We start from the raw sequence: 22,500 nt of genomic DNA, 5'->3' as shown, positions 1-22,500 counted from the left end.
TTCATCGCCACGTCACCCTCTTCAAGACGTAAGTGTTTGCATTCTGATACGTCACTCCTACGCGATTAGGCCCCCCAAAATGTACTTTCAAAATCCCCTATACATTTGTATTGCCTTTTCCACTAACTTTGCGGTCATGCTGTGAGTCACAGGAGGGGTGTAGAGGGTCAGAAATCGGGTCACTTCATCGCCAAATCACCCTCTTCAAGACGTAAGTGTTTGCATTCTGATACGTCACTCCTACGCGATTAGGCCCCCCAAAATGTACTTTCAAAGTCCCCTATACATTTGTATTGCCTTTTCCACTAACTTTGCCGTCATGCTGTGAGTCACAGGAGGGGCGTAGAGGGTCAGAAATCGGGTCACTTCTTCGCCAAATCACCCTCTTTAAGACTAAAGTGTTTGCATTCTGATACGTCACTCCTACGCGATTTGGCCCCCCAAAATGTACTTTCAAAATCCCCTATACATTTGTATTGCCTTTTCCACTAACTTTGCCGTCATGCTGTGAGTCACAGGAGGGGCGTAGAGGGTCAGAAATCGGGTCACTTCATCGCCAAATCACCCTCTTCAAGACATAAGTGTTTGCATTCTGATACGTCACTCCTATGTGAATAGGCCCCCAAAATGTTCTTTACAGTGGTGACCTTTGACCCCCTGGTTCTCCAGACTACCAGAGGGCCTTCTAAAGGCCCTGTATCGCAGCCAAGAGGCACCTTTCTTGGCATCCCAAGATGCAATCACCCACTGCTGATTTTCAGGACCACGGGTAAGGCCTGCAAGGACTTTTGAAAAAAACTGACACCTTCCATCCTATTTGAGTCAGAGGGGTCGCAAGGGGGAAAGGTGAAATGCATGTATAAAAGTGAAAAAAAGTGGTGGATAAGTGCGTATTCTGGTGATCTCAGGAAAGACAGAACAATGTGAAATTCAACATGCTTTTACTCTTTGATAACCCCTTCTAGAATCTTGAGTTTGAAACACATGCAGCCATGGGTTGGATGTTTTCCTGACTATTTAGCAAGTTTTGGAGGGAAAACGTGAAAAAGTACTTTCTAGTAGGGCTGGGCCATATTATACCGTTCACGGTAATACCGGTATAATGTTCGGCAACGATAAGATATAAATAAAATATCGTGATAGAATATGAGTAAACTGGGCATGCACAGTGCCTTTGTTTTCATATGCACAGGGCCAAAAAAGCATGGCGGCAACAGAGAATGAAAAGGGGGAAAGCTGATCGTTGAGTGAAACGGATGAACCAGAATTGGTTTGTAAAAATGGTGCAACTGGTTTGGTGTTTGTCCGTCAGATACACACCAAAGCACATTTCTTTTGTAGAACATATAAGCGGGACGTCATTATTACCGTAATTGTCGTACTATAAGGTGCTCATAAAAGCCTGCAATCTTCTCAAAACTCGACAATGCACCTTATAATCCTGTGTGCCTTATGTATGAATTCTGCATTCCGTACCATTGATTCATTAATGTTGAATTCTCTCGCAGCTGCTCTATTCCCATGTTGTTGCAGTATATTAATAACTAACCTTGTATTGTGGATGGATTATCTCAGTTGTTCTTCCGACTGAAGTTCGGTCCGTTTATATCATCCTGCCATGCAATTGAATTTGTCCCTAACCACCAGAAACCCTCACGTTAACTTTTATCGAATGGAAAAAAGTTAGCGTTCATCCTCCAGCTTCACTGTGCTAATGTTATGCTAACATAACTATGTCGCTAGCGATCATGTAGCACATCATTAAATACCAGCTAGTCCAACTTCAGTAACCCTACAAAAGTCACTGCTGTTTAGTTAATTTATGTTGGAAGTGATGGCAGAGCTGTATGTTTTAATTTGTTTCAGAAATCTCTCAGTCAGAACATGCTATATCATGTTTAGGTGGAAACTAGCGAGCTAACTTCCTGTTAACTTCTAACTCTGTTAAATTTAATAAATTCTGTTTTCATGGATGCCTGGATGTTAAACTTAGTTGTTACACCTGGTAAATCAGTCAGACTGATCATTTGATTAAAGATGAAAGAATTTAGACAGTTTTAACTCTCAGTGATGCTGCAGCGTTTGTTTGCCTTTGGGGCCTGAAGTGGACAGAGTTTAGGACCCAGATTACTCCGCAAAGCTCCTGACTATGGCAGCCGTAATGCTCCGACAATCCATCAAGCAGTGCAGCTTCGTAGCTTACCCAAGTCATACCAAATCATTTTTTGACAGATTTTTGAGGGCCGTGTAGCACATAAAATCTGTTCGAGGTCAGTAAGCACAACCAGAATTCCTACATAAGACGCACTGTCGATTTTTGAGAAAATTAAAGGATTTTAAGTGAGCCTTATAGTGTGGAAAATACATTATACAGAAGAAAAGAATATATCGCCATATATATTGTTACCGCACATGCTTCAAATTGTACTGCGATATGGATTTTAGGCCATATCGCCCAGCCCTACATATAAGTAATTTTCCTTTATATGTCTACTGTCTTTAGCTTATTAATACAATAAAGATAAAGTTAAAGAGATAATACCTTTAAAAGTGAGGGGGGGAAAAGTCAAGGTTGCATTCAAAGGTGGACTGTGGGGTATTTCATTTAAAAAAAAAAATTATATGAATCAATCAATCAATCAATACTTTACAATTTATATTGCACATTTAAAGACCAGAGGTACACCAAAGTGCTTCTCAAGAGTAAAATATGAAATAAAATTTATTACATATGGGTACGATAGCTGAGTATAAATACACTTCCCAGAAAAAAGTGCTAATTAAGTCGGGAGTACTATGTTAAAAGAAATATTTCACTCCTATTGTAAAAAACCCAGTAACACAGTAGGTTAAAATTACATACAGATGCAATAAAAGTACAGTGTATCAATTGTGTTTTAAAAGATTGAATAGATTCCGATGTGCAAATATCAGCTGGAAGACTGTTCCAGAGGTTAGGTGCAGCAATGTCAAAGGCATGATCACCTCTGGTTTTCAGCCAGGACCTAGGTTGCACCAAGAGCATTTGACTCGATGATTGAAGTGCTCTCCTAGGAGTATACAGGCGGAGAAGTTCAGTTAAATAGCAAGGCGCAATATTATTTATCATTTTGAATGTAAGCAATAAAATCTTAAAATCAATCCAATATTTAGTGGGCAACCAATGTAGGTCAGCAAGGTTTGGGGTAATAGAATCAAACCTAGTACCAGTTAAAAAGCGTGCCACTGCATTTTGGAAAAGTTGTAGTTTTTGAACAAGGGCAGATTGGAGGCCCAGGTAAAGGGAGTTGCAATAGTCTAATCTTGAAGTAACAAAGGCATGGATAAGTTTTGCAAGATTTGTCGTAGTTGGTAAAAGCTAGACTGTACTAAAGAGGACACTTGTTTATCAAGTTTAAAGGAACTGTCCATAAGAACACCTAAGTTACATACTGTATCAGAGAGAGAGGTAGCAAAGGGCCCAAATATATTGGCTAATTCTCCCCGAGGGATGTGGCTATCAAAGACAATTATTTCTGTTATCTTTTTATTTAGAAAAAGGGAGTTACTCTATAACCAGCCTTTGACCTCCCTCATACAATCAAGAAAGCAGTGTAGTGAAGATGGAGTATCGTCATTCAGACAAAAATAGATTTGAATATCATCAGCATAAAAATGAAAAGAAATGTTATATTTGTCAAATATAGAGCCCACGGTTGGAATGTACAATGAGACCAACATAGGGCCCAGAACAGACCCCTGGGGCACACCACAATCAAAATGGGTAACAGAAGAAGAGTAGCTCCTCATCACAACAGAAAAGGACCTATTCAAAAGATACAATTTAAACCATTCAAGGGCGCTTCCTTTAATGCCTACTAAATATTCTAGTCTTGTTAGCAGAATGCTGTGGTCCACCACATCAAAGGCTGAAGACAAATTCAGTAAAACCAAGACCACAGGGCTCCCTAAATCCGCAATTAAAAGGTCATTTAAACTCTGCGCAAAGCCGTTTCAGTACTATGACGTGGTTTAAACCCAGACTAAAATCTGTCGCTATTTCGATTAGCATCTAAAAAGCCTGGTAATTGCTGAAGAACTACATATAATAATAATAATGGATTGCATTTATATAGTGCTTTTCGAGACCCTCAGAGCGCTTTACAATACCACTGTTCATTCACTCTCACATTCACACACTGGTGGAGGCAGCTAAAGTTGTAGCCACAGCTGCCCTGGGGCAGACTGACAGAAGTGAGGCTGCCATATCGCGCCATCGGCCCCTCACCAGTAGGTGAAGTGTCTTGCCCAAGGACACAACAACCGAGACTGTCCGAACTGGGGCTCGAACCGGCAACCTTCCGATCACAAGACAAACGGCCAACTCTTGAGCCACGATCGCCCCAATATTCCTGTGCTTAAACTGCTGTTTTAAAAATAAGTGATCCATTTTCCTTTTTTGGATTTCTTTTTTAATAATTTGTTTTGATTGACAAATAAAATTTAAAATACACAAAGACAATCAACAGTGAAACAAAAGCAAGCCTACATGAAACAAATGTGTGCAGATGAGAGTAAGCTGACATTTCCAGACTTTTCTGGTCCCCATGATGACCATGCCCATCCCCCAATAAAGTGTGTGCCTCAGCAGGTGGAGAGAATCTTGTTTGCAAAGGTTACACCTTTCCTGAATTTTGCGGTCCCCATGTTACCCATCAGTTTAGCTCCACCCCTGCAGACACTCATTTCAGCACGTGTAGCGATGTTAGACGGAGAAAAGCAATTTGTGCAAGGACAGCGGTTACTCGATGGAAAACAGGTAAGTCCACTCAAAACTTTATTATTCCTGTTCTCAATAGATGCAGGGACGTTCCAGAAATGTTTTTAGCTGTTTATGAGTTAAACTTCTTAACTATACGATGTTTTTTCGTAGTTGGTGTGAGGTTAGCTAGCTAGGCTAGTTAATTAGCTCTGTGGCCTAAGGCTTACTGAGGGATGACGATGGCTCATTGACACTCGTTTGGTTGTTTATTTACTGGGTGCTTAATTTGACCTATTTTACATTGGTACTAACTTTTAAAAGCCTAAAGTCTTATTGAGATGCTCAGGTATTCAGTGGTGGAGTTGGCGAAATATGGCGTTATTTTTGTGCCACTATTTTGAGCGCACGTCAAAAGATTTTGCAAGTACAAGTGTTGCATTTTGAAGAGAAATTTATTTTGAGCGAAGAAAAGCTAAATTCCAGCAAACCAAATTCATTGCTGCGTTATTTAAGTGTTTGCTATTATCCATACACACAATAACAGCCCCTCTCGCTCAGTTTTTGCATTTGCTCTTGCTAAGATCTCTGTGGACCCGCTCGCAGTGTGTCGCTCGCGCTCTCAACATCTCTGCCCATGTGCGTTCAACTCTTTCTGTACAGCGTTATATTTGTGCCACAAAACCACTATACCACAGAATGCGTTTAGTCCAAAACTCAAACGAGGCAGTGGAAGAGGAACGCAGAGTGGCGGAGTTTGATATATTATTCTCTCTCGATCACAAAGTAAACTTTTAAGATATTTTAAGGCTAGAATGTTGCTGTGTAAACTTCAAATATGTGCTCGATTTAGAGAGACGCCACATATTTGCATTGTGTTCTAACGTTTTCGGACATGCCTGTAACCCACCAGCTGACCGCACAGCTGAACTGGCCATCGGCTGATACGGATTTTTCGTAACGGTATAAACTATGAAGGTGGTGGATTTGAAAAGTGGTCATGATGGACTCTGGGCTGGACCAATTACAATACATCCGTATTGAGGGGAAAAGGAAGCAATTTGTCCCGTGAATTATAAAGCGGAACTTTAATCTCAGCCAAACCGATTTACTCAGGAACAAATGAAACACTGAAATAAGCCAAACAATAACATTTAAAAGTTATCTAAGTGATTTATATATCATCTTTAACACGAGTAGCGAAAGACTGCGGGGGGTTTGAAAACGCTGTGCCTGGAGTCTGCATTTGACCAGCCGGTCACCTTGTGGATAACAGGCATCTCCGAAAATGTTAGAACACTTTTGCAAATATGTGGTGTCTTTATAAATCAAGAAGATAATTTAAGTTTACACAGCAACATTCTAGACTTAAAATATCTTAAAGTTTATTTTGTGGTCCAGAGAGAGTAATATTTCAAACTCCGCCACTCTGCGTTCTTCTTTCACTGCCTCGTTTGAGTTTTGGACTAAACGCATAGTGGGGTGTTTGGCTACAATAGCTAGCGAGCTGACCGGAGACCAAAACAGCCAATCAGATTTTTTTGCATCCAAGTCTGTGATTGGTTGGTTTTGTGGCACAAATATAACGCTGTACAGAAAGAGTTGAACGCACATGGGCAGAGATGTTGAGAGCGCGAGCGACATACTGCGAGCAGTCTGCAGAGATCTGAGCAAGAGTAAATGCAAAAACTGAGCGAGAGGGGCTGTTATTGTGTGTGTGTATATGGATAATAGCAAACACTGAAATACATTTTTTGCATGCAGCAATAAATTTTGTTCGCTTGAAATAATTTTCTCCTCAAAATGCAATACTTGCAAATTGTTTTTACGTGTGCTCAGAATAGTGGCACAAAAATAATGCCATAGCAAAAGTGGATGGAAGCTGTGAATACAAGTATTTATTTTATTTTTATTTTTTTAATGTGGTCAGCATGTTTAACCTTCACGTTCAGTTGCAGTCTGTATTCTGTATAGCTTATCTTCTGAGTAATTCTGATTAGTTCCTGTTTGTTTTAAATCCATATAGTTATCTATTTGTTTAACATCACACTGTGCCTGGAGACCAAGGTCAGGTGCATGAGGCCTAGTAAAACTACTTTTGTGTAGAAACATGGAGTCTGGTCAACCCACTGTCATCTCAGCAGTTTTATTGAAACAAAACAGCTGCTTCTGTTCTCTAGTTTGGTAAATGGCTGGCACTGTGGACCTTTTTAGATGATCTGGACCGCAGCAGTCTTTAATGGCAGTGCCTTCAGAATTAGTATGCACATATGTAAAATTAGTTAAGTCATCTGTCTGGGCTCAGTTAGAGAGGTAAACAAAACGCACATGCCTGGTGTGTGACATGGACAGAACCATGGGTTTTCCATGCGTGGAACATGCACGCAGCTACAGATCCTGTTTGGATCCGTGCAAGTCAGCAGAGCAAAGAGCTGCGGCTCTGTAGAAACTGTGTTCTTTTAAGCTGACATGCTTGATGATTTGTGTGGCTCATGCACCTGTGTGGGGAGCCTGCCATGAATATTTAAATATGAGTTAAGGAGAGGGTCACTTGCTGTGGGGGGATAGAACTGTGCACCTACAGGATAACTGCTTACAACAACACAGCTGTGGATTTAGGGAGAGAACATACATGTAAATAGAAACTGTTAAAAAAACCTGTTTAATCATCTCAGTAAAGTTTATTATTGCTGAGAACTTGTGCTTTTTCAGAAATACAGTATGCATGGCTTTTACTGTGATACCTCTGCATGCATGTATATTTAATGTAATTTTCTTATGTCTAACTGGTACACTATCCAGATTCAAAAAACGTTTGGATCACCTGAGGGATCATCATGAAAAGTGCTCAGAGAAGTACACCAAGTACATCAATGCCCAACAGGTAATGTAAATCTGCTCATGTAACTGTTTTTTGGATGCATTATATTGTGAGCCAAAGACCACATGACCGGTTAGTGTTCTGAATCAACAGAAAACTTGCTTGATCAGTATGTCGTTATTTTTGTGCCACTATTCTGATCGCATGTAAAAACTATTTGAGTGCATGTAAACATTTTTTGCTAGTACAAGTGTTGCATTTTGAGGAGAAATTTATTGTGAGCAAAGAAAAGCTAAACCAGAGAGAGTAATATTTCAAACTCTGCCACTCTGCGTTCCTCCGCCACTGCCTCATTTGGGTTTTGTTTGCTCGAATTTAGCTTTTCTTCACTCAAAATAAATTTCTCCTCAAAATGCAACACTTGGACTTGATATGGTTTTTTTTGTTTAGTTTTTTTACATGCGCTCAAAATAGTGGCACAAAAATAACGCCATAGATCAGTTGTAGGTTTAGCTTCATGTTTCCTGAGAAAGTGATACAAGCTTATTTTGCACTAGTCTAGTGTAAGTGTAGCTGCAGTTTACATTATTTTATCTTTTGTTCTGTTTGGAGCGGTGCTTGCTTGATTTAAAGCTGATCTCAATCCAGAGGCCTGCATTCTGTTTAGTGAGGCTTTAACATGTGTGAAGAAAGTGCTTTTTTTTTTTTTTTAAAATTTTTATTTAAAGCTTCGTACAGTTTTGCATGGCCCTCGCCTCTTTCCCATATTTCCATACACAACTGCTAATTTGCTGCCCAGTGCAGGTCATCAGGGCAGTAGCATGTTTTTGCTCAGGTAGAAGGTCATGTAGGTTGTGAGTCGAAGTGTGGGTTTTTAACAAAGTATTGGTCTCCTTCTGGTCTCTTTTTTTAAATTATTATTATTAAAGCTCACAAGCATCCGTTTCTGTGAATGTTTTAATTTAAAATTGTATACATTTCCAAATTATGCTTGGTTATGGGATTGCAAAGTTAGAGTTAAATCCTCTGCAAATGTGGAGATCAGGGGTCATGTTCACAATTATCCATGGGAGAACCATTACAGTAATTCACATCTGATAGTCTGTAAGCTGTGTTTGACTGTAGATGTCAAACTTGAGTCTAGAAATGGTAGAAGCAACAAATATGATGTTGCACTTAAACTCAACTTGTTAAGTAATGCTACATTAGGGTCTACTCCCCACTTGGATGGTTGTAATTTATGCCTCCTTGCCTTCGTGCTGCTGTACTTTTTTTTTTTTTTTTTTTTTTTTTTTTTTTTAAACACTTCTTTACAAGATAAATTATTACCCCCCCCCCCCCCCCCCTTTTTTTTTTTCAGCAGTTTTTCACATTTCATAAGAAGGCATTAAGTGGCATGGGGTTTCATTCATTTTTAGAAGAAGAAAAGTTTTTCTTCTTCGGCTTTCTTAAAACTTAACTCCAGAGAGGAAGCCCTTGATGGATTATAAGGAAGGAACTGTTTGCCACAGTTTGAGTTTCAGACAAGACACACTGCATATTAGTTTTGTGATCACAGACTTCAAGATATTTGACATGGGTCCACCTTTAGTGCCATTTACCATCACTGTTTTTAACTAATGGTTAGCTGGAAAATAACAATGCAGTAGCTTTTCAAGAACAAGGGTTGGACAACACTGTGTAAAGTAAATGTCTTAGAAATAAAAAAAACAAATTTTACTTTAGAGTCATTTTTAAACACATTTGATTCAAAAACTTAATTTATATGGCAGATAAATGAAGTAAAGTTTTGATTGTAAATGTAATTGTTAACAAAAAAGAATTGGTCTTTGGTTTTGTCTCTAAATGAGAAAATAACGAAAGAATCAAACACTGGATCTAATCAAAACTGTTACAGAGCCTTAATATTGCAAATCAAACAGTAAGACTGTAACAGACTTTAAGTAGAAAGTAAATTTTTAAACTAATGTGAAATTATTAAAGGCTTTTTTTTCTGAGCTTAAAGTAACCTGTTTTGTTTGTCTCACTGCAGGAACACAGCAGCTCAGATTCTGACAGCAATGTAATGACAGTTACTGGTGAACCACCTCCTGTGCTGAAAGATCCTGAGGTTCCCCCCCTGGAGAGAACAGACAGCATCTTTGTAAGTTTGCTTCATGATATCATCTATACACCACCAGGATTAGCTTTACTTTTCTTAGATATAATGCTTAGTGCATGAAATACTCAGGAGTGTTAATGTTATATTGATACTTGAACATCCTTGTTTTTGTTGTGCTTTAAAGTTTAACATTTAGGATACAAGGTCAAATAATTGTTGGCCTGGGTTTGAGTTGAAAAGTAACTTACATTTTAGTCATTTCTGTGGACTTCTACAAATGCCATTGTTTAATTTTAAATTGTGAATAAAGACATGTTGAATTTGGTTTTCAAAGATTTTTTTTTTAATTGCCACTGTTGCACAAACATGAAATTTGGTCCTGTTAACTGTTTGTACCTAAACTACTGCAAAAAATTTGAACAATGTGGGGTTTTATTGTATACTTTCCAGCTGCCACAAGACTACCTTGACCAGCTCTCCAAGGTGTCGGATGAATTGGAGATCCTTTCAAGTTGCGTCGAATGGACTGAGGATGAATTTGTCCCACCAAAGGAGCTGATGGAGGAAAGCAGTTCTGAAGGATCTGTTGATGTTCCTGCTCAGCGCCCAATGAAAAGAAAGAAAAGAAAACTTCACAGGACTTCGAAAAGAGCCAAACGGACGATTACTTGCTCAGACAAAGATTCCAGGAGCACAGAGAATGAGGAGGACACCAAAAGAGCCAAACGAACAATTACTTGCTCAGACACAGACTCCAGGAGCACAGAGAATGAGAAGGACACTAAAACAGGTAAGGTGTCTGTCATGAAGCTGCAGAAAAAGGAGGATGGTGGAAGAATTTACAGTAAGAAGCATTATTGTCTTTATTGTCCGATTAGTTGCCATAAAATGGCAAGGCACTTGGTGCGGAAACACAGTTCTGAAACAGCGGTTGCAAAAGCCATGACCTACCCTTTGAAATCAAAAGAAAGAAAACTGCATTTCGATCTCATCAGAAATAAAGGAGATTGTGCTCATAATAATGAGGTCCTTAAATCAGGAAGTGGTACCCTGATCCCAAGTCAGCAGGCTTCCAAACCAAGGCTTCTTCCTTTCACAGAAGATGTAAAAAAGATGCACATGTATCTGGATCAGTGCAGAGAAGAATACCAGAACAAAGTGAGAAACAACCCGGACAAGAAAAACTGGTCCAAGCTAGCTAAGATAACTCTGTGTGAGGTCATTCTGTTTAACCGCAGAAGAGAGGGGGAAGTTTCAAGGATGCCATTAAGTGCATTCACACTTAGAGACACGTCAGGAGTTCAGTCAGATGTTGTGACCGGTCTTTCTGAGTTGGAGCAAAAGCTCTGCCTGCACTTTCAACGGATCGAAATTAGAGGCAAGAGAAACCGCAAAGTTCCCATTCTTCTAACTCCAGACATGCTTTCATCCATGGAAATCTTGGTTGCTCATCGCCGGGTCTGTGGTGTGCCAGATGAGAACCCCTTTTTCTTTTCAAGGCCTGAGGCAGAGACTCACCTAAGAGGATCAGATGCCATTAGAGAGATCGCAAGGGCCTGTGGAGCTGAACATCCAGAAACTCTGTCCTCTACAAAGCTAAGAAAACAGATGGCCACGCTCTCCACAGTTTTAAATTTAAGGGACAACGAAATGGATACACTTGCAAATTTTCTTGGACATGACATAAGAGTTCATAGAGAGTATTACAGGCTACCTGAGGGGACTCTGCAGTTGGCCAAGGTCAGCAAAATCCTGATTGCCATGGAACAAGGCCGTCTGTCAGACTACAAAGGCATGAACATGGATCAAATCCAAATAGATCCAAATGGTAAAAACATTAGGCAATACTGGTGATTTATTTCAAAGTAAATTCTTAGTCATTGTCTTTAATGCTTTTATGCCTATTTTTCAGACAAAGTACTTGATTGTCCTGATAGCGAGGTCTCTGACACAGAGGGGGACTCATCTTTTTGGTCACCAGGAGGTGGGTTACAAACACTGCTGTTTTTCACTGCTAACATACTGAAACAATTTGATTCACAAGTTAATGATTCAATTTTACAATTCAATGTCATTCCGTTATATATAAATTTTATAGTTCAAACTTTCCATTTAAAACCAATTTTGATTATGGCACACTTGATAAACACTTAATGTCTAAAATTACTAGATTTATGCTTTTGATGAAGCAATTTTGCATTTTCTAAGTAAAGATCATTTCAATATCAATGTTTCAAGTTTAATTAATTTTTTAAACTTTGCCAAGTAACAAAGAATTTTTAATTCCATGTCCAAATTCAGCAATTCATTACAGCATCTTTTTATTTACAAAGGATCATCAACATCCAAAAGAAACCAACAGCTGACTGAAGAATCTACAGACAAAATACTGACCATTGTTTCTAAATATCCAGGCTATACTTTACACTGTTCCCCCTGTGTGTCCCAGCAGGATCTTCAACACCCCAAGAAAAGCAGAACACGGAGTCAGACAGTTGCAGCTTTGAACCAGGTATCTAACACATGCTAACAGATCACATTAAGAAGGCCTATCCTCACCATTCATCTTTCTCCAAATTCAGGCCACTATAGGCTGGGGTAATGGTGCCGGTGTGCTTGGCTTGCCATCCTCAGTTGTGTCTGTCTCGCCATTGGTTTTTTTAACCTCCCTTTTTCCTTTACCTTCTCTTACGTACCTTGGCACTGTGTTTTTTTTGTTTTTTGTTTTTTTTTAATCTTTACTTTCCTAGTTGTGTGTTTATCTAGTGGTTGTGCACTGATTACATATAACGGGCAAACACTTTTAAATCTTCATTCTTACCATTCGTTTCGGTCCGACCACTGCTGGAGTGTGGGCAGCACTAATCTACCACAACTGGATTCGTCCTTCGGCTTCTCCTACCTACCCCTCCCTAATCTCCACAAGAAACGCTATAGGAAGCGAGAAAGAAGTGTCCGTCACGTCCGTCTCAGGGCCAGAATTACGGACCATGTACATGCTAGCCTGGACACTCCATCCTTTTTTTTCCCTCCTCCCTGGTATGCTCTGACGCCAAGTTGCCTACTTATCGCTGAATTTACCCGGTTGATCATCAAGCCTCCTCTGCCCGTTCTGCGACACGTTTTCCTGCTCGGATTTGGATAATGTCGGGCTGACGGAGAGTTTGTCGAAGTAATCTAAGCACCTCCACGCCGAGCTTCTAGAGGTGACTTAGTATCCTGGCCACAGATGGCACTGCTTAATCTCAGGTCGCTGGTAAATAACACCTTTGTTTTAAATTACTTCTTCTCTACTAGCAACCTTAATATTTTATTCCTTTCGGAAACCTGGATTCGCCCTGGTGAGCTCATCCCTTTCTCTGAACTTCTTCCTTTGGACTGTGCCTTTTTTAGTTCACCGAGGCTTTCTGGTAGGGGAGGTGGTTTAGCCTCAGTTTTTAAAAACGTATATAATGTTCGGCAACTTTCCTCACCTAACTTTGCTAGTTTTGAAGTTCAGTTATTGGAGATGACTGCTTCCACGAGCACTTTGTGAGTGTTGGTCTACCGACCACCCAAATATAACAAGTGTTTTATCTCGGACTTTACAGACTTCCTGGGTTCCGTTCTTTTTAAATATGACACCGTTCTTACTGATTTTAACATACACATCTGTTGCAAGCATGACCTGCTTGCTAAAGACTTCCTTGCTTTAACTGACTCTTTTAACCTCCTTCAGTGGGTAAATACACCAACCCACGTTAAAGGCCATATTTTGGACTTGGTCTTTATGTTAAAATCTTATCTCGCTGACTGGTCATTCTCGGTTAATTTGGGCAACTTCTCGCTTTCATTGCTATGCTGATGATATACAGGTTTACTTTGAGATTACAGACGACCTTAATGTCTTTTAATTATTTTCGTGAATGCATGCGTGAGGTTAAAGATTGGTTCAAAAATAACTCTCTTATCCTGAACGGAAAAAAAAACTGAGATCGTGGTGTTTGACAGTAAAATTCCCCGTGACCAAATGTGTGCTGCTCTGATGCCCTTTGCTAGCTCCCTTTCTGATTATGCCAGTAATTTGGGCATATTACTGGATAGCTCATTTAAATTTGACAAGCAAGTGTCTGCTGTCTAAAGACAAAAGTACTTCTTTTCCTTTGGCTACTCTCTTCAGGGGTCTCCGCAGCAAATCATCTGCCTCCATCTAACCCTTCCTCTGTATCCGTCTCACTCACACCAAGCACCCAAATTTATTTGCAGGGGGAGCAGCAGAAATGAGGGTGGACTCTAAACATTTTCTAAATCTCTACACCCCCCCACCCCGAGCTAGCTGCTGCGAGGTATGCCGCATTCTGGACAGTCTGCAATCTAAGGAGAAGGGAGGAGGTAAGGCCAATTTAAAGAGAATTGCAGTAGTCCAACTTGGAAGTCACGAATTAATAAGTTTTTCCAGGTCATTCTAAGGAATATAGCGCTTAGCCTTAGAAATGAGGCGCCGCTGATGAAAACTAGACCAGATTTACCAGCTTTTATTTCCAGTTACCGGCATCAATTATTATGCAGTGAAATATTACATGTTATTTACTTCATTCAATGTTAATTCTTTCTGTTCAATATGTTTGCTTACATGAAAAATGGGTGGGTTTAAACAAACTTTGATCTTTTAAATTGTTCATCAGGTATAGATGTAAAAACCTGAAATCCTGATAGGAAAATCTGCGGTCTGATATTTATCAGTCGCCTTGAGGCGACTTTTGTTGTGATTTGGCGCTATATAAATAAAATTGAATTCAATTCAATTATCTTTGAAGTTAAACCCAAAGGAAATCAAACCTCTTTAGGTGACTCAAAAAGAAGAACTTGGCCTAACTGTCCAAATTTTTTCAGGGGACTGTAAATCTGTTTAATGATTTCATTGTTCCTCCAGCATTTGTATAACACCATACAGCACAGGTGTCAAACTCCAGTCCTCGAGGGCCAGTATCCTGCTTGTTTTTGAGATATTCTTGCCCTACCTGCTGCTGATTACCTGGATCAGGTGTGCTTTGCCAATAAGAAGCTACAAGGGCAGGCTCGTTGGAAAACAAGCAGGATACTGGCCCTTGAGGACTGGATTTTTAAACCCCTGCCATATGGGGACGTTTGTCACTTTTGAGATATTTACATGCAGTACGATACCTCCACTGAAGTGGCAAAAATAAATGGGGGTTACTTTTTATTTCACTTGCTCACATGTTGTATTTTCACTTGTTCAGTTTCCTATTTGCTTGTCTGTCCCTCACACGCGTCTCACCACTGTGCTCTGGAAATCACTAACATCAGAAATATCACTTCATTCTCTTTTCAAATCCTCACTTAAGACTCATTGGTTTATATTTGCTTTCAATCCACAAACATAACAGCAGTGTCACTATTTTTCTGTACTTTTGTGGTTTTCTGTATTTTACTGCTTGTAATGTTGTGCAGTGTACTTGAGTGCCCCTTCAATTAAAATTATTACAGACCTATTAATACCTTTGTGTGTTCTCAGGAGCTTCACAGAAGAGAAGCTGGTCAGCTGTGGAGACCCGTGCCGTAGAAAAAACATTAAAAAGCTTCATAGAGAGTGGGAAAGTCCCTGGAAAGGCGGATTGTGTTTCATGCATTGAAGCTTCACCAAAGGAACTGGAAAATAGGACATGGAAAGCGGTGAAGTATTATGTTAAAAACAAAATAACAGCACTGAAGCGCAACAGTGCTAAAAGACTATAAGTTTTGAGGACAAATGCATACCTGCACATTTTGTGGGCTGCTTGTTTTGTTTGTTCCTTTTTTCATGTTAAAGCTTATGTTTAGTTTACACACAGCTGGCCTGGAGTAAACAAAATTGATTGTTTTCTTTGCATTTGTGTACAGCAGAACTTTTTTTCATTTCATTTTGCATTGAAGGTCAGTTAAAAAAAATGTTAATGGCTGTTTTTACATTGTTTAAATTTTGAATAAATTCAACACTTGGCCTTTTATTTTGAAATTAAACTCTGCCATTTGCTAATATTGAGGTGCCATGTGTATAAATAAAGAGTTTAAACACGACAATTGTTGTTTGGTTTGAGAAGTTTCAGTGCGGTTGAGTTAACAGTTTCAGCACAGCTAGTATTACAGCTGTACAGTTTAACATGGTAGGAAATGTTAATTATTTCTGGTGAAAAACAAAGTTTCTCATTTTAAATATAGAAGGGTCCCCACGGGAATAGTAAAATTCAGGGTTTTTTTCTCCATGTGAGTGTTTTTAATATTTTAAGTGATTTTCCTCTTTACAAAAAATTTACATGAATTTAGCAATTAAAATTAATTTTCTAAACCATGTAGAAAAGGTGGATCCCACCAGCACCCTCTCAGTCAGGTCGTCCCACGAGGTAGTAAAAACGGGTATGTGTGCGTGTGTGTGTGTGTGTGTGTGTGTGTCTCTGTGTCTGTGTGTGTGTGTGTGTGTCTGTGCGTGTGTGTGCGTGTGTGTGTGTGTCTCTGTGTCTGTGTGCGTGTGTGTGCGTGTGTGTGTGTGTGTGTGTCTGTGTGTGTGTGTGTCTGTGTGTGTCTGTGTGTGTGTGTGTCTGTGTCTGTGTGTGTCTGTGTGTGTGTCTGTGTCTGTGTGTGTGTGTCTGTGTGCACCTTGTCGAAGCCGTTCTCCTCCAGCTTCTTCCCCAGAGTCTCTCCGATGCCTGACAGAGCCGTCACAGGTTTGTCCGCCATCGGCTCTCCAACAAAGTCCCGATGCTTCTGAGACGTGGTCGACATCCTGACTGCAGGAAGCCACACACACACACACACACACACACACACACACACACACACACACACAGACACACACACGCGCACACACACACACACACACACACACACGCACACACACACAGACACACGCACAGTAACTCCACCAGAGCGCCTATTTCGGGTCACTTTTGCATGGTTGAATTGTGACATCACAAAAAACAACATTTTTATTCACTGTGTCTCGTCCACGATGTTGTTTCTCTCCAACAAGCAGGTTACAATTACATTAGCATGACCAGTTATGCAAATTAGGCGATGACGTCATTTAGCGACTTCTAGGACAGCCAATAGCATTTTCCTTGCTGAGTTTTCAACACTGCAGGAAGCTGAGGGCTGCAGGGGGCGGGGTCAGCGATCCTTGTGCTGTTTGTGGTTCAGACCCCGTTTAAGTTTTGAACTGTGCGCGTGTGTTTGTGTGCGTGCTGCTGGACCATTAAAACCAGTGGAACCAGCTGCAGGTGGAAGCTTTACCTGTCACAGGAGGACTCGATCCCGCTGAGGTGGACCTGGGCCGGGCTCACGCACTGGACTAAGGAGACACACCGCGTACCTGTGAGCACGAGGAGCTCACCTGAACACAGCGGCGGCTCAAACAGGAAGCGTTTTATTGTGGAAACCCGGATGCACGCTGAGTTCCCTGACGCTCGTGGTGTGACGTCATGACGCAGAGACTCAAAGATGGCGTTGAAGAGGACTCACTCCTCGGTGAAAATGAGATCCCCAAACATCTTTCGTTTTTTGGAGCGCAGATTCTGTGATTCAAACTAAACACGCCGTGACGTGTGTGACGTCACGAGCTTGCAGTCCTGCTCAGACACGTCAGAGCCGTGACGGCTGCCGCTGATCCAGTCACGCACGGAGCCAGAGCGCTGCGGACACCTGTGGGGCAGGTGTGTCCAGTGATGGGACTCTTCTTTTTTCAATGTACCGCTGATTGCCCCGCCCCCTACTCATAAAGCCCCGCCCCACGATCTCCCCGTGTTGGTGTGGTGGGCGGGGCCCTCGCCACTCTTCTGGCTGTACTTACAGGCGTCCCCGCTGTCTGCGGGTCACCCCGCTCCCCTCGCTCCGTGACCCGGGTACTTTAGCGGAAACATGGCGGTGCCGCTGACCGACCATGAGAGGCGGAAGCAGGTCAGCGTGCGCGGCATGCGCGGAAAGCTTCACGCTGGTGAAGGAGCGGAACGTGGCCACGCCCCCGGACTACTACTTCGCCCTGGCCCATGCCGTCCGGGACCACCCGGTGGGCCGCTGGATCCGAACCCAGCAGTACTACCACGAGTAAGCACACTTCCTGCTTCTTACTGCAGATCAAACTGAGGTCATTGTACTCGGCGCTGAAAAGCTTAGAAATATGGTATCTAACCAGATTCTTCCTCTGGATGGCATTACCTTGGCCTCCAGTAACACTGTGAGGAACCTTGGAGTCATTTTTGACCAGGACATGTCCTTCAACGCACATATTAAACAAATATGTAAGACTGCTTTCTTCCATTTGTGCAACATCTCTAAAGTTAGAAATATCCTGTCTCAGAGTGACGCTGAAAAACTAGTTCATGCATTTATTACTCATTGTGATGCGATTTCCTGTGAAACAAAGTCTGTTTTGTGCGGACCTGCAGACCGTCTGCGACGAAGCCATCTACCAGGTAACAGCACACCTGTGTGTCAGTGTGGAGCTGCAGTCGTGTCGAATGTGAACAAGGAGCCTTTAAACGCTCCCTGCAGAGCTGCACGCGCTGATACCCGCTGTGCTCTGTGCAGCTCGGCGAGGAGCTGGAGGAGCTGGAGGAGGACGCTGGTCTGGAAACGGTGGGCTGGGACGACTGGCAGGTAACTCCATCAGACAGGTGCGCTGCTCTCTCACTTCTCCAACATCTCAGAAAACCTCGACTCCACCAAAGAAAAGACCTCAGTTTGTGTAAAAGTGCAGTGGTGATTTTTTCTGGGCCGATTTTATTTTATTTATTTATTTATTTTAACGGCATGAACAATGAGGGCTGGTGGATGCGCCAGATGCTGGTCAATGTGTAAAAATAACTCTGGCTGTGGTGGAGCTTCCACAGAGGTCAGCAGGTGGGTGAGGGGAAGGGGAGGCAGGAGCAGAGACCCGAGGCGGCCGCCGGTCCGAGTGTCAGGTGAACTTCAGGTAAGAAGTTATGACCTGCAGTCTATCTGGGTCAGATATAAACCAAGTTTAGTTTATTTTCGTTGTGCTGACTTTTTACTGTCAGTTACAATAACTCGTACTGCTACTAGCTAGCATGACGGAGTTTCTATACAGCTGGGTGGAGCTGTGATGTTACTGATAGAGAACTTTATTGTATTCATTAATTATTAGTTGCCAACCGTCCTGTAAAAAGACGGAATCGTCTCGTATTCAGAGAAATTATAACGTTTCGTGTTGAGCTGAGAAGGAGAACAGTTTGTCCCGGACTTCAGCTACAATGAAAAAGACACAAAGCTGGAGTTATTCTGTGTCTTTGCTGCACAGCTGTCTCTTCTCCTCTCATTCTCTCCCCTCTCTCTCCTGTTTCTTCTTCAATCATGAAACTGATCAATGATCAGCTGATCGGCTTTTCTCTCTTGTTTGTTTATCACTTTGCGCCAGAAACAGGAAACAGCGGATGTCGTGCTAAACAACAGCAGCAGGTTTAAGCTTGATCAGCTGTTGTTAGAATTTATTTAATATTAATTTCTAGTATCAGCTGATGTTTGCTGGAGCCACAGCTGTAAAGCTGCTGGTCATGATGGTTTGGATATGTGGTGAGAGGGAAACATGAAGATGAAACCAGGAGATGTCCTTACTGAATCATCAGAGCTGAACAGGTGATGGAGAAACAGGTTTACCTTTTAGGTGACATGGATGAGTTGAAGTTATGAACTGTTTCTGAGAGACAGATAACACCAGGATCCTTTTTTTTAAGTAGCTGACAGCTGGTAACTGTGCAGGGGCGGGTCTAGCAAAGTGTTGCCAGGGGGGCAGGTAGGGCATTAACAGGGAGAGGGGGGCACAAAGAAATACTTTTCTTTCTTATTGTCATTTAAAATGTCTGTTATTAAATAATTATCTGAATCTTACAACCAAAGTTTTTATCTGATGTAAAATGTATAGAAATCATACATATACCAACAAGACTGTACATCACTGTCACAGCAGCGTTTTCATTCAAAGGCTTTATGGCTTTAATACCTGGGGGGGCCGGTCTTTAGTCAAAAGGACGTTTTTTTGTCTCAGTGCAGCTCTGGGCACGACACACAGTGAGTTAATCTGAGAAGGTGCATCAAAAAATAAATGGCCGGGTCAGCGGTGCACATTGCAGATCAGCTCACAGACACATTAGTTGTGTCGCTTCTTAATGACGGTATCTTAGCAACCCCAACTACCAGATTCAGCTTGTAATTGGCTAAAAATAACTTCGTCTACCGGTCAGAGGGACGTTGTTAGCTGGCAGTTTTTTTTTCAAGCGATGTTGAAATTTCCACATTCTGACACTTCAAAAGCTTCAGCAGCTCAGCGCAGCATCAGCACCACGGAGATACTCGGATACATCCGTAGACTCGAGACTGATCAAACCAGAAGCTTTAATGAGCAGCTGGTTTGTCTCACATTAACTGGCTGAGTTAATGTGACATCGAAATGCAGCTGATTGAAATAAAAAGCTCGACTCTGTGGGGTCAAAGTTCGCAGAACTACGAAGCAGCTGGAATCCACAGCTGTGCGTGTTCATGCAGCTGCATGTTCAGGTGCTGGACGTCACTACCTGACAGGTTTAACTGTCTTCAGAACATTGCCGAGACCTTATTGACAGTGTTTGGCTCTACATGTCTGTGTGAGCAGATTTTCTCTCACATGAGTCCTCAGGTCTGAATGCTGGACACTCGGAGACCTGTGTCTCTGAGTGGGAGACCAGAGATCACATTTGTATTTCCTGTTGTTCAGTTCATTTGCTGTTATGGAGAAAAAGTCTTTTTTTGTTTCATAATAGCTGATAACTATTCGCTGACAGCTGCAAACATCTGTGAACAAATATAATCTATAAAGTTGTTTTATATAGTGTGTAACTGTTCATATAGAGCATTATTACATTTATTGCTAACGCAGTCATATGACACACTGACCTCTGAGGAAAGTTTAGATGCGCTCATCATCAGACCTGCATTAGAAGAATGAGGTGTTTGCTGTGGATCAACAGCTTTTAATTTGAAAGGAAAGGTGAGCTTCCTCACCTGCCTGTGCGTCCAGGTGGATATTTGTGCTGAATCGTGTCTTTGAGTCAAACAGCGAGAGAGCGCCGTTTACTCACTATCCAATCACATTACAGCATAAATAAGCTAACGAGCGCTGTCTGTGGCGGTGCGTTCAGGGAACCAAGCAGCTTGTAAAACTAAATCTTTATTTTTTATCTTCTTTTAGTTTAAAAACAATCATCGTGTTCGATGAAGCTGAGCATCATCATCAGCTCAGAGCTCATTAACATCATTATTGTTGTTATTTTGGTTTTGAGTTGTTGTTCGAGGCTCGGCGTGACCGCCCAGGTGTCTCGTGGGTAATGGATCCTCGTCTGTTTGTGTCAGAATCTGTTTTTATTTCCTTCACCACAGAAACATGAACCTGATGTTTTTCACACAGAAAGCTTCATTTTCTGTTTGTTTGTTAACATTTTTCTTTCATCTGATGATTTAACGTTTACTTTAATTACTTTTGGGTATTTTTGCATCTTTACACTGAAAAATAAAAATCTCTTTATTTCAGTCACTGTAACGCTGACACGAACATTTTCAGGATGATGTTTGTTGACGTTTTTATGAAGAAAAACAACCTGACGAATAAAACAAATAATATTTAATTCAAGTCGTAACAGGCCTTCAACACAAAGTTCCAGTGATAAACTCGACACACAGAAAGATTAAAAACTCCACGCCACCGCTCTTTAAAAGCATCGGTTGCCGTGGCGACCCTGCGTGCTGTGACGCGAGCGCGGCTGTGGGAGGAATGCTAACAGAAGGAGGAATGACGTGTCGAGGTCATGCGAGGACAAAACGAGCCGCGGCGGTGCGCCTCTCGTGAAGTGCAGAGAGTAATCTGAGTACTTCCTGTCTGTCCTCACTGTGTGACGGGGTGAGCTGTGCCCAGGAAGTCACTGAAAGAGAAGACAAAGAGCAGCGTGAGCGCGGCTTCGCGGCTCGCCGTGACATCACCGCGAGCTGATCCTACCTCAGGATGTTTGGCAGCTCCGGGCTCCTGTAGATGAACTTGTGCTTGTAGGCGAGCGCGGCGGGGAAGGGCACGAACTGAACCTTGTGACCGCTCAGGCTCTTCGACTGCGACGCCAGCGAGTAGAGCTGCAGGGAGAGGAGGCGGGTTAGTCTCTTCTTCTACTGCAGGAAAAACGGCGTGCTGCGTCCGGTCTACACCGTCACAGCGCGGCTACAGATCGTCACACAGAAACGCTCTAAGATCAGAACTCGTGCCTCTCCCTCCATCTTTGACGCCACCCGCCCCTCCCTGAGCCTGGCTCTTCCTGCTCCCACCCTCGCCTGTGCGCCGCTCACAGGGTCGTCTGCTTGTTGGCTCCTCTGTGTGATCGCTGGCTCTATGAAAAGCGCCCTGCTGTGATTCGGCGTTACATGAATGGTGCCGGAGCAGATCCGCCCACATCAGATTGGTGGAGATGTTTCGTCACTTTCTTACCTTCTTGCCGAGGTGGAAAGGAACCACGCTGTCGTCCTCGGCGTGGAGGATGAGCACGGGACAGGAGATGTGGTTCATGCTGCAGACACACAAACATTCGGGGACATTAAACGCCTCTGCTGCATTCAGGGACTGCAGTTCTTCTAACAGCCACTAGGTGCTGCTGTTTAGGGCATGTCTGTGTGAATCACCAGATATTCACACACACATGACGAGCTAATATTTCCTGATTAGTCTGCAGGGTCGAAGGTCAGCAGCTGTAATGAGAGTCTGTGACGCTGCGCGAGCAGATCCAGGATCAGCTCCATCCTCAAACCTGCTCGAGTCAGAAAAGTGAAAAATCTGCACGA

At 42.1% G+C, this 22,500-nt stretch overlaps 3 protein-coding genes and 1 long non-coding RNA gene across 14 annotated transcripts in view; 2 read left to right on the top strand and 2 right to left on the bottom strand.

Moving 5' to 3' along the window:
• The window catches only part of LOC148099811 (barrier-to-autointegration factor-like protein), a 21,283-nt gene extending 4,122 nt beyond the window's left edge, over window positions 1-17,161 (bottom strand). For 2 of the 5 annotated variants that reach the window (XM_087849896.1, XM_087849897.1), the window contains exons 1-2: window positions 16,927-17,148; window positions 16,294-16,424 (exon numbers count right to left, since the gene is read on the bottom strand). In XM_087849896.1, coding sequence (XP_087706022.1) covers window positions 16,294-16,419 — 126 coding nt within the window. In that variant the 5' untranslated portion in view covers window positions 16,420-16,424; window positions 16,927-17,148. Of the gene's footprint in view, window positions 1-16,293; window positions 16,425-16,926 lie in introns of all 5 variants that reach the window. The other 3 variants (XM_087849900.1, XM_087849895.1, XM_087849898.1) reach the window with 3 other exon arrangements.
• Window positions 265-15,753, top strand: LOC148099812 (uncharacterized). 5 transcript variants are annotated; one of them, XM_087849892.1, is made up of 8 exons: window positions 265-4,798; window positions 7,541-7,622; window positions 9,592-9,702; window positions 10,111-11,488; window positions 11,573-11,644; window positions 12,110-12,172; window positions 13,906-14,031; window positions 15,176-15,751. In XM_087849892.1, exons 1-8 carry the CDS (start codon window positions 4,788-4,790, stop codon window positions 15,394-15,396), a joined length of 2,064 nt encoding a protein of 687 aa, XP_087706018.1. In that variant the 5' UTR covers window positions 265-4,787; the 3' UTR covers window positions 15,397-15,751. The 5 variants fall into 5 exon arrangements, with proteins under 5 accessions (XP_087706018.1, XP_087706016.1, XP_087706017.1 ...); XM_087849890.1 differs by lacking the exon at window positions 265-4,798 and having other exon boundaries at window positions 7,177-7,622; window positions 15,176-15,752; XM_087849891.1 differs by lacking the exon at window positions 265-4,798 and having other exon boundaries at window positions 7,177-7,622; window positions 12,113-12,172.
• A 335-nt stretch (window positions 17,162-17,496) lies between the features above and the next one.
• On the top strand, window positions 17,497-18,647 carry LOC148099810 (uncharacterized). Its single transcript, XR_015719887.1, has 3 exons — window positions 17,497-17,736; window positions 18,078-18,104; window positions 18,220-18,647. It is a non-coding gene; the product is annotated as an uncharacterized LOC148099810 (long non-coding RNA).
• Window positions 18,648-21,267: 2,620 nt separating this feature from the next.
• The window catches only part of abhd12 (abhydrolase domain containing 12, lysophospholipase), a 10,948-nt gene continuing 9,715 nt past the window's right edge, over window positions 21,268-22,500 (bottom strand). For 2 of the 3 annotated variants that reach the window (XM_087849887.1, XM_087849886.1), the window contains 3 exons: window positions 22,151-22,229; window positions 21,674-21,801; window positions 21,268-21,599 (listed from right to left, as the gene is read on the bottom strand). In XM_087849887.1, coding sequence (XP_087706013.1) covers window positions 21,563-21,599; window positions 21,674-21,801; window positions 22,151-22,229 — 244 coding nt within the window. In that variant the 3' untranslated portion in view covers window positions 21,268-21,562. The remainder of the gene's footprint in view (window positions 21,600-21,673; window positions 21,802-22,150; window positions 22,230-22,500) is intronic. The other variant, XM_087849885.1, reaches the window with a different exon arrangement.

Source organism: Neolamprologus brichardi, chromosome 13 (genome assembly GCF_056152115.1).
Source record: "Neolamprologus brichardi isolate AB-2024 chromosome 13, ASM5615211v1, whole genome shotgun sequence".
NCBI classification, from domain to species: domain Eukaryota; kingdom Metazoa; phylum Chordata; class Actinopteri; order Cichliformes; family Cichlidae; genus Neolamprologus; species Neolamprologus brichardi.
The sequence above is the reverse complement of the archived record's forward strand: the minus strand, read 5'-3'. Positions and strand labels throughout refer to the sequence as shown.